The 15,070-nt window shown below is 43.0% G+C and overlaps 1 protein-coding gene across 1 annotated transcript; it reads left to right on the forward strand.

The window, feature by feature from the left end:
- Positions 1-12,109: 12,109 nt before the first annotated feature.
- LOC306914245 (polyubiquitin-G) lies at positions 12,110-14,014 on the forward strand (the record flags this gene model as incomplete). The annotated part of the gene is made up of 2 exons (XM_079491236.1): positions 12,110-12,209; positions 12,846-14,014. 2 exons carry the CDS (start codon positions 12,110-12,112, stop codon positions 14,012-14,014), a joined length of 1,269 nt encoding a protein of 422 aa, XP_079347362.1.
- Between the last annotated feature and the right edge of the window lie 1,056 nt (positions 14,015-15,070).

A 15,070-nucleotide genomic window follows, 5' to 3' on the forward strand; every position in this document is an offset into this window, starting at 1 on the left:
GTGCGTATATATGCGTGCGTGTGCGGGAAAAGGTACACACACAATGTACCTTGCAGCCACCCACCCACACACATAGCTCCGTAAGGGAGTGGTTGCACCACTCAAAAAAAATGAATGAATCAGAATTTGAAGGTTTTCAGAAACCTTAGGTCAGGCCCTATAAAGGCCTTCCCAGATTCGGCCTCAGGCATCAATGGGTACATGAAGCCTGCATACAAGGCAATATTTAAATTTTTTCATTATGACATGTCAAACTAGGTTGTTTCCATGATTCTGAATCCATTCCAAGCATTGGTTTTGCACAAAAAACACTCCTTGGGCTAAAAACGGCCATAGCCACTTGCCCAAAATGTGTCTTTTATAAAACAAATTGCTCAATGCTGACAGCCAGTCAGCAAGTGGATTCATGATGATAATTATTATAAATCTATCGGTTAAACTATGGTTGAATATTTATGTAGAATATATTGTGTTATGTGAAATGGATGACCAAGGTTTAACTAACCTTGGTCATCCATTTTCTGTTGACAAAATTACAAGTTTTGATCATAGGAGGAGCTGTGGGGAAAAAGCATGTGAGCAATAGTTCCAGGAATAGTTCCAATTCCAGGAAGTGAGGTGCCAGGAAGCTATAAAGGTACAGGAAGTGAGGTGCCAGGAAGCTATAAAGGTACAGGAAGTGAGTCATGTTTGGGTGTGGTGGCCAGTGGTGGTGGTTGTTTGGCAAACAAACTCTTTAAAAGCCAATACTAAGCAATAAATCAGAACTTAAACCAATAATAAACCTTTGACCGAAGTTTATGAAGGAGAAGAAAGAAAGTTTGGTCAGACATTTCTGATGCTTTGAGCTCTGAACAAACTAATCAGAGCTTTCGAACAATTAGGGAACCAGTCGAGGACTCCTGACATGAAGGTTGGGTGAGGAGGATACATATTTTTCCTTTTTTTATCAAGCAAGCAATGCATTGACTTTTCGTTTTATAACTTTGGGGACTACTTTATTCGAGAAAAGAGAAGATCTACAACGTTTGGTACGGATTACTTTTTTGTATTACTTTTTGAATACTTGACTCTTGGGACACATTTAAATTGACATTGCGGGGAAAAACTGAAGTGAATTGAACATTTATTTATATTTATAATTGTATCGTTTGTTTGATCTACTTTAAATAATATTGCAATTTAATTTCAAAATAAATAGTTTTGTGTTTTCCTTTTGCTCAGTACAAAGATTTACTGTCGCAGGTACAGGACCTTTATTATAACTCGGACATGTCATTTTATGGTTCTGATACCAACACAAATTTCAACAGAATCTGATACCATGGTGATACATTAAATTTAATCAGGTGTAAGAAGGTCCTATAGGCCAGGGGTTCTCAACGTTTTTGGCCGGGGATCCCCGGAAATGCTTTGGCAATGTCTCGGGACCCCCGCCCCCTCCCGACCCCCAATATAAATCGACTGCTACAATAACCTTAAACCATTTTGGGCGGGAACCCCTTTTGGTGTTTTAAGCATTGTTATAATTTAGCTATTGAAAAATAGCAGATCTACAAGCTCATAGCGCGCCACCGAGTGGCGCACTACGAGCTTGTAGGTCTGCTATTTTTGAAAAATCGTGAAAATAAAGTTTTTTTTTTTTTTAATAATTTGGGGACCCCCTAAAATAATTTGGCGACCCCCCGAGGGGTCGCGACCCACGGGTTGAGAACCCCTGCTATAGGCTATTGCAAAAATATATAAATGCCTTCTTACCCAACTCATTCTGAAGTAGTTTTGGATAATCATAAGCAGTGACCTGAGATCCTAATACATAAGTACTCTGCCTATGAATGTAGACAAATTGTACAGCTCAATTCACCCAAAAGGGTCGACAATAGATTGTATGTATGTTGTCTTTCAACAATGTATTTGGAGAAGTTGAAAGGGTCAGTAGTAGTAGTAGTAGTACAGTATGTCTATAACATGCGATGAGCAAAGGCAGCATTTCCCCTAGCCGCAATTTGCAACTCTAGATTTTTTTATAATGGGATGAATCTAGAGTTGCAATACCCTCCATTGACTCCCCACTCATCATTTTGCGTTTGCGATCTGCTTGTCTTACACGACGTTAAACTCACCAACATTGCAGCTGTAGTCCAAGCTTGAATTATTCTCTTTCAATCTGCCGAGCTTGTTTTTCATAAAAATCCCCCGTAGACATGTTATGAGCTACTTTCTGTCAAGAAATTCTGTGCAAGTGATTCTTTTTCTAAGTGCTGGAGTTTGGAAGCGCTCGTCGTAAGTCACTGAACGTCCCTGCATGCATCTGTTTCGCATTTGCACATAATGCAGGAGGCAGCAGCGCGACCCCTTAAAACAAACGAGCGCTGCCAAACTCCAACATTTCTTCTTCTTGACAGAAAGTAGCTCATAACATGTCTACAGGGGATTTTTATGAAAAACAAGCTCGGCAGATTGAAAGAGAATAATTCAAGCTTGGACTACAGCTGCAATGTTGGTGAGTTTAACGTCGTGTAAGACAAGCAGATCGCAAACGCAAAATGATGAGTGGGGAGTCAATGGAGGGTATTGCAACTCTAGATTCATCCCATTATAAAAAAAATCTAGAGTTGCAAATTGCGGCTACATTTCCCCCAATTTATTCAGAGGTAGTTGAAGAGATAGTTGAGGAGATATGAGAACAGTATTAACAAAGGACCTGTTTCAGATGCACATCAACATATCAACACTCTGCATATTCATATTCATGTCCACAGAAGCACCTCTCTGAACAACATTATTATATGGATGGATGCACTGCAAAGAGTTGAACAATCATGAAAAAATACAAGGTATAAAAAAATCTGTTACCCCCGTGCAACACCAGCTACACTGCATGGCAATAAATCCGATATTCATAGTTCAGCAAGGCCTAGCTGTAGCATCATCTCTATTCATAATCGTCTCCACAGTCCACACAGAGTTCTGTGTCCACACCCCAATTACTCAGGTGTAAGTATAGTCATGATTACCCCAATTACTCAGGTGTAAGTTGTCACTGATTACCCCCTCCCCTATAAAGCCTGCATGGTGCTCATTCATTCTTTCCAGCTTGGCTCTCGGTATGTTCATTTCATCAAATGGACCTTCGCCTCCTTCTGTCTGTGCCTTAGTTCCTGGCCAACATGCTCTCCTGCATGAAGAACATTCTGTGAAATTGAAAGTTAAAAAACTTCTGGTGATATCCCATATCATCTCCTCCACAGAGTTGCAGGTGGAGTAGTGGCTGTAGTTGACTTTGATTTTAACTCGTCACTTTTAGTGTTTTATTGCTTTTCATTTCTTCTCTTACTTCTTTAGCTTTTTCCAATAAAGTTGTCATTATTTAGTTTTGCTCTCTCCCCCCAGCCCCCACACATGTAGAGTGTCTTTGAGTACTTAGAAAAGCACAATATAAATCCCAGATATTATTATTAGTATTATTATTATAGTAGTTGCTGGTGCAGTACTGGATGTAGTAGTTGCAGGTGGAGTAGTTGCTGTAGTTGCAGGTGGAATCGTTGCTGTAGTTGCAGGTGGAATAGTTGCTGTAGTTGCAGGTGGGGTAGTTGCTGTAGTTGCAGGTGGGGTAGTTGCTGTAGTTGCAGGTGGAATCGTTGCTGTAGTTACAGGTGGAATAGTTGCTGTAGTTACAGGTGGAATAGTTGCTGTAGTTGCAAGTGGAATAGTTGCTGTAGTTGCAGGTGGAATAGTTGCTGTAGTTGCAGGTGGGGTAGTTGCTGTAGTTGCAGGTGGAATAGTTGCTGTAGTTGCAGGTGGAATAGTTGCTGTAGTTGCAGGTGGAATAGTTGCTGTAGTTGCAGGTGGGGTAGTTGCTGTAGTTACAGGTGGAATAGTTGCTGTAGTTGCAGGTGGAATAGTTGCTGTAGTTGCAGGTGGAATAGTTGCTGTAGTTGCAGGTGGGGTAGTTGCTGTAGTTGCAGGTGGAATAGTTGCTGTAGTTGCAGGTGGAATAGTTGCTGTAGTTGCAGGTGGGGCAGTTGCTGTAGTTGCAGGTGGGGTAGTTGCTGTAGTTGCAGGTGGAATAGTTGCTGTAGTTGCAGGTGGGGTAGTTGCTGTAGTTGCAGGTGGGGTAGTTACTGTAGTTTCAGGTGGATTAATGGCTGTGCTAGTTGCAGGTGAAGTAGCTGCTGGAGTAGAAGGTGCTGTTGCAGAGGATCTTCTCACTATAGCGCTATTTACTCTAACCCAGTATATGTTAGCACTCTGCATGAATGTTGCTCTGTGTGAGATGAAGACATAATTAGCAGAGGTTAAACACTACTAGATACATAGGGTAAAACATCTCAAATTGTATTAGACATTAATTGTGAGTAGCACATATGACTTACGTAAAAACAATGTCCTTGTCACTGGAGGGTGCTGTCCAATTTAGGGGTCCACTTTGAATTAAGGGGACATTGTTAAACTGAATCACTGCTCCACTCTGCAGGGTTGAGTAAAATAAATAATAATAAAATACTGTACTGTACAAGCCCTCCTCCCTGGTGTGTGTGTGTGTGTGTGTGTGTGTGTGTGTGTGTGTGTGTGTGTGTGTGTGTGTGTGTGTGTGTGTGTGTGTGTGTGTGTGTGTGTGTGTGTGTGTGTGTGTGTGTGTGTGTGTGTGTGTGTGTGTGTGTGTGTGTGTGTGTGTGTGTGTGTGTGTGTGTGTGTGTGTGTGTGTGTGTGTGTGTGTGTGTGTGTGTGTGTGTGTGTGTGTGTGTGTGTGTGTGTGTGTGTGTGTGTGTGTGTGTGTGTGTGTGTGTGTGTGTGTGTGTGTGTGTGTGTGCGTGCGTGCGTGCGTGCGACAGCAAACACTATTTATGTACTTGGACGGACAGACACAGCCAGGGACACACATAGATGTCTATAGGAGTGGCTATAGCACCACTCAAAAAGACATGTGGGTTTGCTCATCACACTCTAGTTATTATCATGTATACCTGCCACAAGGGGGCGGTACATCTACAGGTATGTAAGAACTCAAGTGTGCCATTAAAATCCAATCTTTTATTACAATATAGTACCGAATGGTTTTACTCACCGGATTGTTGTTACAATTCATTAATCTCATGACTTTCTGGAACCAGTCAAATGAGAAATTTCCCACAGCACCACTACCTCCCACCTCATGGGCCTCAACTTGAAACCCTATGAATTCGGATAATGAGCTATTTGCCGATAATTTCACTGAAAAAGAAAGATATTGTCAAGTAACAACAGAGACAACAGTAGACAAGGTATATGGTAATTCACAAATATTTGTATTGCATGTCTAAGCTAACCCAATGGACCCCCAGGACTACTGTAGCTTAACCTGATTTTACACTATAAACCAATTGATTCACACTTGTTAATCATGTCACATGATTTGTGGTCCAGTGATAACATCTTCTGAACACTTACAGCATACAGTACAACTTGTTACAGTTAACTGAAGCCTGTTTGATTGGACAACGACAATGAATGTCCCATTACTTAAGTTCTAACCAGAGGGAGCCTTGTATGTTTTGAAACAGGCCCCTTCCTCCTGGGGCAGTCGAACGGACCACTGACTGGAGTCTGACTGACATGCAAATATTGAATCATCTGTTTCAGTCTTGTTTCTGCTCTACCTATTTGCCAAGCATATCAATTAAGTCTCACTTGCAGAGGTCTCATACTCCAGTAACATGCCGTTTGATTTATAGATGTGGACAGAGTACTTGACCCCAGTACTTGAGTTTGAGTACGAACACGACCTAGTCAGATTTACTCTATAAGTAAAAGTAGCTCAGTCAAAATGTTGCTCAAGACTAAAAAATCACACCCGTGTGAAGTGAGGGGCGCTAATATATTAAAGTCTAACTCATGTTGATTAGGTGATGTAATGGTGATGTAAAACAGACATTAAACGCCATTAACAATAAAGAGACAATATGACGTAAATGACACATTATGGCGTACATTTTCCCTTCATTGTCAATGGCTTTACAAAACAAACATTGAACTAAAGACAAACATTAAACCTGTGTATAGGAGGGGCTAGCGCCCCTCAAAAAGTGAAGTAAGGGGTGCCCATTGTGGCTGCCACATGACGTCACAGGGGGCATGCAGATTTTCGAGGGGCCTGTTTTTTGAGGGCCTCCTATGCTTTGTGCGTTTGTATGAATAATAGCGATGATTTGATTGGCTGACCAAAGTACGTATTGAGGATAAAAAGTGAGGACGCAAATTGTGATTGGCCAGAATGAGATGATGTATGATAAGAGTGCTCTCACTTCACACAGGTGTGATTCTTTTTGGGTTTCCCTTGAATTAGACAAACATTTAAAGTCCATACTTGGCTGCCACAAGACATGTCTGAAAGCCAGACATTGGAGTACCCCTCCAATGTCTTAGCCTGGCTAATAAGCCAGACCGAATTAGCCGTTGGCAAAAAAAAAATTGCCTGCCGGCGGATTACGGTCTGGAGAGGCTCAAGTGTACGCCCATTTCCTACACCAGAGAACTGGTGTGGCCAATCGGGACACGGTATGCAATATGGGCGGGCTTTGGTACAGTGACGTTTAATGCTTGAGACCTTTGACTGACAGTAGCTCTGACCAATTGCGTCAAAGAGAAAATGTTTGAACCCGCCCCCCGGGAAACAAGATCCATACACAGCATCTCCAGACTCAAATACCACACGACATGAGTGATTGTGTGATTTGAGTCTGGCTTATTAGCCAGGCTACCAATGTCTGGCTTTCAGACATGCGCCCCTCAAAAAAACAGCCAGCATAAAAGTATTAAAATCTAGTAATACTCATGTACACAGATCCTCAGAATCTGTACTTAAGTAGGCCTACAGTTACTGTCCAATGTCCACCTCTGCTGATTTATACATGACAACAGTTTAATATGATCATGGATAATGGTCATATCAAGCACCATACAGTCTCATACAGCTTGACAACAAGTCGGCACTCTGTGAGGTCGTCATTGTTTTTACAGGTCAATAACAATAGATTGATGACTCACCAATCTATTGCTCCTACACTCTTACATGCTAATATGACTTAATTATCCAACCATGTTGGCCTACTGCAGATATAGATCACATGACATCGCTTCTTGCCCGAAAGGTAGACTAGACAGATTTTAGAACGCTCGGATTCTTATTTTTAGACGAAAAACAAGCTTGATTTTGTGGCTCATTTCTCTAAATGATATGATCCTAGCTTACAAAATATGTTTTGGGTGGATTCAATGATATTCGCGGATATATGCAGATTTTTTCTTTCTGACTGGCAGTTTCTGGCCAAATCGTCTTTCAATTTAAGAGTCTCATCCATAGAGTTATGTGTGCCGCTCTGAGCCAACCACTAGATGGCGCTGTGGCGCCGAATGAGTTAATGAACTGGCCACATAAAAACATAATTTTAACACTTTCTGTACACTTTTGAAAAAAACCTTTCTCCTAGTATAATCATAGTAGGCTACCTCATGTTTTTTTTTGGGGGGGGGGGGATCACGGCACTCCATCTTTAACTGTGACGTTATGTGTTGCCAGCTGCTACTCACCGTTGATCACATCTCCTGGTATATAAGTGCTTTGGGAGACAGTGACGGTGTACGGTGGGATGGAGGTTTGTGGAGTAGCGGTATGGATATTGAATCCAATGCCGGTCGTTGGATCCAAATTCCCACAGCAGACTGTGAAGGGTTCCCCTGCAAATCCCTGCACGAGGGCGCTATTCCAATAGAGGAGCAGGCAAAGAAGACCCAGGAACATTTCTACAGAATAGTGCAGAGAATTGATTGATTGATTGATTTAAAATATTTATTAACAGTTTACAGAATTACAGTACATTTCAAGCACAAACTCAATACAAAGACTGTTAACTGTGAGTGGACAACCCAATTAAGCATTACACTTGTTTACAAGAGGGTCCACCTTGTTCAATTCATCAAAAACACATGGAACATGGAACACATTAGCCTACACAGTATATACCCTACATATGGACGGATTATGTATGACTTGTACCAAGTGTGCACGTGCACAGGGCCCTGAGCCAATGGGGGCCCTTGGATTCAAAATATCCTCAACGTCACGTTTCCAACAAGTTTTAAACTGAGCAGCATTTTCCGTTCCACAGATAATCCAAAACATCTTGAAAACGGCCACTTTAGCCGATATTCGATCGCCGATTATTGATTGAGTTTAATTTGGCCATTGTCACCCGAGCTGCATCCAACACATCCACTTGTGGGGATGTGTTGTCACACCAGTGACAGCCTACTAATTTCATTGACCAATATATAATCAACATAACCAAACCAATTCATGGCTCTTACAGTAGAGTTAAAAATAGACATGGTTGTTGAGATGTATTAAAAATGATCATTAATTGTCTGTGTATATAAATATATCATTGTCACTGTATGTATATTTATATATGCTTTTATACTGAAACCAGATGCCGGATGTGTCAATTGGGTTGACGTGTATATAATGAGTAAAATAAACACTCGCTTCTCTCAGCCATGGTCTAAGGAAGCAAACCCACATCTGCTCTCTGAGTCTCCTTATTATCCCTCCGTAATGCTTCCGGCTAGCTTTGGTTGTTGTTGAATACGCTAGCTTTGTTCAACAATGGTAGACATGAATTTCAACTGCTACTCAGCCTATATACTGTACGTAGATAGGAGACAAATTGCATCAAAGCATTATCTGTTGTAAAGTTACAGTATGAATACTACAGTATAGGAACAAAGCCTATATGAAATCTACCTGATTGTTTTTTTGTTTGTTTTCTACCTACCGGCTTGCAGTATTTATTAACCACTACATTAGGTTCACTTTACTAGTAGTTAAAGTTTTAACTAACTACTACTACAGTACTAGCCAATTGTATGTAGTTTAAAACGATTTTCCTTAACAGGTTTTGTTTGTGTTGGACTGAAAGAATTAATAACTGAAGTGCCCTTCAGATCATTTTATTTAGATAGGGACAGGCGCAGCATACGGACACATTTTTCGAGCAGACCTGAAATTGCATCTCTGCTGAAATGTTGTACTGATCTTGTATGTACTGGTATTTTTAAGTGGTGCAACCACTTCCTTAAGTGACTATGTGTGTGGGTGCGTGCCTGCCTGCCTGGGTGCGTCTGAGCACGAAAACAGCATGGTTGTTTTTCACCACCTGTGCGCAACCTAACACACACACAAACACACACGCACATATTAACTGTATATATGGTGATTTTGGGTGTGCCAGTACAGTAGAGGGTACAGTAGAGGGACCCCCACACGGTAACTCTGTCATTTCTCAACCGTTTCGGACGCGGGGCGGCTCGCCGGAATTGGGCCGGCACCCTGGGTGCGTTCCTGTGGGTCCCCCCGGGGGACCCCCACACGGAGTTGCACCACTTACTTCACACGGGTGTGATTTTTTTCCATTCATACAGATGGGAATGACATGATGGGAAGCTGAGAGTGGGACCCCCAATAGTCCGACTGCCAATAGTCAGACGGGTACAGGCTTTAGCGTAGACAGTCGGACTATTGGTCCGATTAAACCGACAACCTACGTACCTCAAACCCTAACCACAAGCACGGGAGCACCGCATGTTCGACCGCATGTTCGACCGCATGTTCGACCGCATGTTCGACCGCATGTCCGACCGTTGTTTCTGCATGTCGGTCCGTTTGTGTCTAATCTGCGTGTGCATCCCTAGTCAGACAACCTATAGAGCGTCGCAGTCCCGCCCCCTACCAGGGCCCAGGAAATGATTCCCCGTTCATTTTCCTCATAGACATTTCAAAAAGTTTATTTAAAGACCTTTTAACTCGAGTTGTGACAAATCATGACAACAAACTATTTTTGTTCGGGCCGAACAAATAATTAGAAAGAAGAAGGAAACGGCAGGTTACAACACTTTTTGTTGTTTTTCTTCTTTGTAATTATTTGTTCGGCCCAAAATGTTGTGTTTGTTGTCATGACAACTCGAGTTGGCTTTGTCCGCGGCGTAAACGTCTTTAAATAAATACTTTTTGAAAAGCCTATGGAGAAAATGAACGGGGAATTCACTTCTGGGTCTCACGTCGTCATGAAAGGGACCGACTGCAACGCTCTATAGTCAGACACCCCAACAGCACCACTCAGTTCAGTCTGATTTTTTTTCTGATTCTTTTCTCTTTTCAGAGAAAGAAAGAAGGTTGGGACCAGCTGCTACTTGAACAATAGACCGAGGAACTCTTGTGAAACTACTCTTTATCTATTTATTTATTTATTTGAGTACGCTCCTTACGTTTATTGGACATTTTCCTTTTTCCCATGGCCACTTCGCTATGCATTTCCCATTTGTTAGATGGGGCGACTGTGGCTCAAGAGGTAGAGCAGGTCGTCCAATGATCCATGGGTCGGCGGTTCGAATCCCGGCTCCTCCTGTCTACATGTCGAAGTGTCCTTGGGCAAGACACTGAACCCCAAATTGCTCCCGATGTGCTGGTTGGTGCCTTGCATGGCTTCCGCCGCAATCGGTGTGTGAATGTGTGTGTGAATGGGTGAATGTAATGCACAATCTATGTAAAGCGCCTTGGATAAAGGTGCTATATAAATGCACCGTTTACCATTTACCATTTATTCACATCAGGCGCGACGTGGCACATTATTTTGAGCGAAGTGACTCCAGTCTGTTTCTACATGTATTCCTTGTTTGACAGAGAGGCTTGCAGCTTACAAAAGGAAATCAAAAATACACAGAACACATCCTATACAGCCTACAGGTATATATTCTGTTAATGAGCTGTTTTCACAGCACAGTATTTTCCCAAGGTTTAAAATGTAACACAAATCTATCTCAGCGTGAGATAAATGTTAATCCCTTCAGTGACTATCTTTCCATAGTTCCCAATGTGTTTGTTTATAAGAGAGGTTTTTGGTCCTAAATTGTAACCTATAATGAAAAATATAACTTACTGTAGCACTTCAGTTCAGGTATAGTTTCTGTGGCAAACTGCAACAGACAATGGATCTACTAAAGTAAGCTGCCACAACCTTTATACAAACAGACACACCTTTCCTCTTCTATCAAAATTAGCAATCGTGATTCACCTGCACTTCTCTGGAAAGCTACTTCCTTATGTCTAAATAATACAGCCCGCAGGTAAACACAAAGACAGATATTTAAAAGACAATACGCACGCACGCACGCACGCACGCACGCACACACACACACACACACACACACACACACACACACACACACACACACACACACACACACACACACACACACACACACACACACACACACACACACACACACACACACACACACAGAGAGAGAGAGCAATGCAATAAAACAAGTACACCCTGATGAAACCATGGCTAGCTGCCATTTCCTACCCTTGATAGTGTTGAGTCACATAAGGTGCTACAGTATGCCATTGCTACGTAGTGACGTTTACCCTCGACAAGGTTCTGGACAACCGTGAGACCGATCCATCTTTAGTCTTTACGCTGTCAGAGTGAGATTGCTACTCTGTGCAGGAGGATTGTGACATACTTCCTATTTGCATTCAGCTTCGTTATGTTCCTTTCCTTTATGGGAAAGGAACATAACGAATGGGCTCCCGTCTTGAAAGATAAAAACGTGCACACACACACACACACACACACACACACACACACACACACACACACACACACACACACACAACCATGGCTAGCTGCCATAAAAACATGGACCCTGGCCAGGGGCCCGGTCCAGAGCCCGGGCAGAGGCCTTTTTGGGGCGGTTCTGGACAACTGTGGATCTGACCGACTCGACACCGGGTACAGGTGGTGGTGGTGTGGAACGCGTGTATCAAAAAGTCGGTGGCGCTAACGGTTCTCGAGTTACGTGGATTACAGACGTACACACAGAGACTTGGTGCATTTATAGTTAGATTGTCTAAAAAAATGTAATGACAGTCAACACAGAGGACAAAACCATTGCCACTGTAGACGGGACGGTGCTCAAGCCAGTCGAGGACTTCAAATACCTCGGGCGTGGACTGCCTCAACTGAACAGGACCTGGAGGTTCGGAGAGCACTTGCCTGGAAAGCCTTGCATGGGAGGAGGAGAGTGTGGAAATCGGATATCGAATCGGATATGGGAGAAGACCAAAGAGGCGGCTGTTCATAGCACCGTAGTGTGGAGTCTGTACTGCTGTATGGGGCTGAGACATGGACCCTCACAGTCCAACAGAAAAGAGCCCTGGATGGAGTCTACACAAGAATGCTACGGATGGCACTAGGTGTCACATTGACGGACCGCATCAGAAATGTGGACCTGCGTCAGGCACCCAGAACTTGAGGCAAGTAAATTAACTCTATTTGAGTCAACCCAGGGCAAAGCCAGGAGGGGAAAGAATCGTACCACCTACAGTACGTAGATGCACTGCGGCACGACACCTTAGCTAACAACACTACAGAGCTCAAGAACCTGATTTTAGATAGGAAATTGTGGAGGGCAATTCAGGAATCCCGAGTTACATTACAATTAAAATTACATAATTAGTTTGAGATGAATGAAGTAGCTTTCAGATAGTGACTAACAACGCAATACAAGTCCATACTGCGTTGTAGTGGGTTGTTTAACTCAGGTTGTGATGACTTGACTAATTTGCGTGTAGTGTAAAAACAAATCTAAGAGAGCCAATCACAGCAAGGTCAGAACTATGACAGAACTATGACAGAACTGTGACATCGCTGTCAATATAAGAGAAGGTATGTTCAAGCAGTTGGTGCAGTTTGCAGTGTTGGTTGCAGAGAATAGAATACCAAGAAACTAAGATAAAAGTATAGATCGCAACTCAAATTCCGCAAACATGCAGATCTTTGTCAAGACACTCACCGGCAAGACCATCACTCTAGAGGTTGAGCCAAGTGACAACATTGAGAATGTCAAAGCCAAGATCCAAGACAAGGAAGGCATTCCCCCGGACCAGCAGAGGTTGATCTTCGCTGGCAAGCAACTGGAAGATGGACGCACCCTGTCTGACTACAACATCCAGAAGGAATCCACCCTCCATCTCGTGCTGCGTCTGAGGGGAGGAATGCAGATCTTTGTCAAGACACTCACCGGCAAGACCATCACTCTAGAGGTCGAGCCAAGTGACAACATTGAGAATGTCAAAGCCAAGATCCAAGACAAGGAAGGCATTCCCCCTGACCAGCAGAGGCTGATCTTCGCTGGCAAGCAACTGGAAGATGGACGCACCCTGTCTGACTACAACATCCAGAAGGAATCCACCCTCCATCTCGTGCTGCGTCTGAGGGGAGGAATGCAGATCTTTGTCAAGACACTCACCGGCAAGACCATCACCCTAGAGGTCGAGCCAAGTGACAACATTGAGAATGTCAAAGCCAAGATCCAAGACAAGGAAGGCATTCCCCCTGACCAGCAGAGGCTGATCTTCGCTGGCAAGCAACTGGAAGATGGACGCACCCTTTCTGACTACAACATCCAGAAGGAATCCACCCTCCATCTCGTGCTGCGTCTGAGGGGAGGAATGCAGATCTTTGTCAAGACACTCACCGGCAAGACCATCACTCTAGAGGTCGAGCCAAGTGACAACATTGAGAATGTCAAAGCCAAGATCCAAGACAAGGAAGGCATTCCCCCTGACCAGCAGAGGCTGATCTTCGCTGGCAAGCAACTGGAAGATGGACGCACCCTGTCTGACTACAACATCCAGAAGGAATCCACCCTCCATCTCGTCCTGCGTCTGAGGGGAGGAATGCAGATCTTTGTCAAGACACTCACCGGCAAGACCATCACCCTAGAGGTCGAGCCAAGTGACAACATTGAGAATGTCAAAGCCAAGATCCAAGACAAGGAAGGCATTCCCCCTGACCAGCAGAGGCTGATCTTCGCTGGCAAGCAACTGGAAGATGGACGCACCCTGTCTGACTACAACATCCAGAAGGAATCCACCCTCCATCTCGTCCTGCGTCTAAGGGGAGGGCAGTGAATGATTCCATAATCAGGAATTATATTTTGTTTACATGGCTGTATAGCGTTCCCGACAGCAGAGATATAAAAATGAGGGTTTAAGTAATGCACATGAGAGGGCCCTGGGGAATTTCCGGGACCGACCTGATAATCAATTACAATAACTAAAGACATTAATATATATATATATATATATATATATATATATATATATATATTAGTAAATTGGCAATATATTTGCAGGAAAAAAATATATATTAAAAGAAAAAGTTAAAAAGTGGCGAGCGTGGTGTCTCACCGAGTAAGAGTTCATATACCATGATGACGCAGTAGGGTGCTGTGGCGTGGGAAGATTTAAATCTGGTGTCAGCTGCAGGAAGAGGGAAGAACTTGAGTCTATCTTCATAATGGTATGTGATCTTACATGGTGACCCACGGGGCGCCAAAAACAAACAAGCAAAAAGATGCCTCTCAAAATCCAACCCTACGTCCTCGTTGTGAGAGGTGGAAGCAGGTAATGCTGACTAACAGGGCTCTGGTAAAACATGCATGGACCTGTGCAGTGGAGATAAATTAAGACATTAACGGGACTGGGTCTGATAACGGTGTGATTCAGACTGCATCCGTCAGTCTGTGATCATGTCAAGTCATCTATGATGCCTGTATGATGTACAGTATGCATGTAAGAGGTACATCTATGATGTATGGCTTCAAATGTGTGCAAGGTTTCAGCCCAATCACAGCCCCATTGAATTCCATTATTATGAGTTCAGAAAATAATGTGTGGAAATAAGTGTGCCCCTTTGTAAATATCAACCAGCAATGTTTCCATTGCAATTTCCTCTCAACCTTTAACACTGAACTTTACTTCAGTGTGAGGACCATATAGCTTGTCATGTTGGCAGTGGCACGTAATACAAACTAAAAGCAAGAGATGAATGATGATGTTATTATTTTTATTTTTTATTTTCGTTTACTGAATAGCTATGCAGCACGAAGAGGATTAGTAAGAATAGGTTCCCAGATTCCGTTGACACAAGAAAGGCAATGGGCAACAATATTGATTGTTTTATTG

This window comes from Electrona antarctica (genome assembly GCF_951216825.1).
Source record: "Electrona antarctica genome assembly, chromosome: 21".
In the NCBI taxonomy this organism is placed as follows: Eukaryota; Metazoa; Chordata; class Actinopteri; order Myctophiformes; family Myctophidae; genus Electrona; species Electrona antarctica.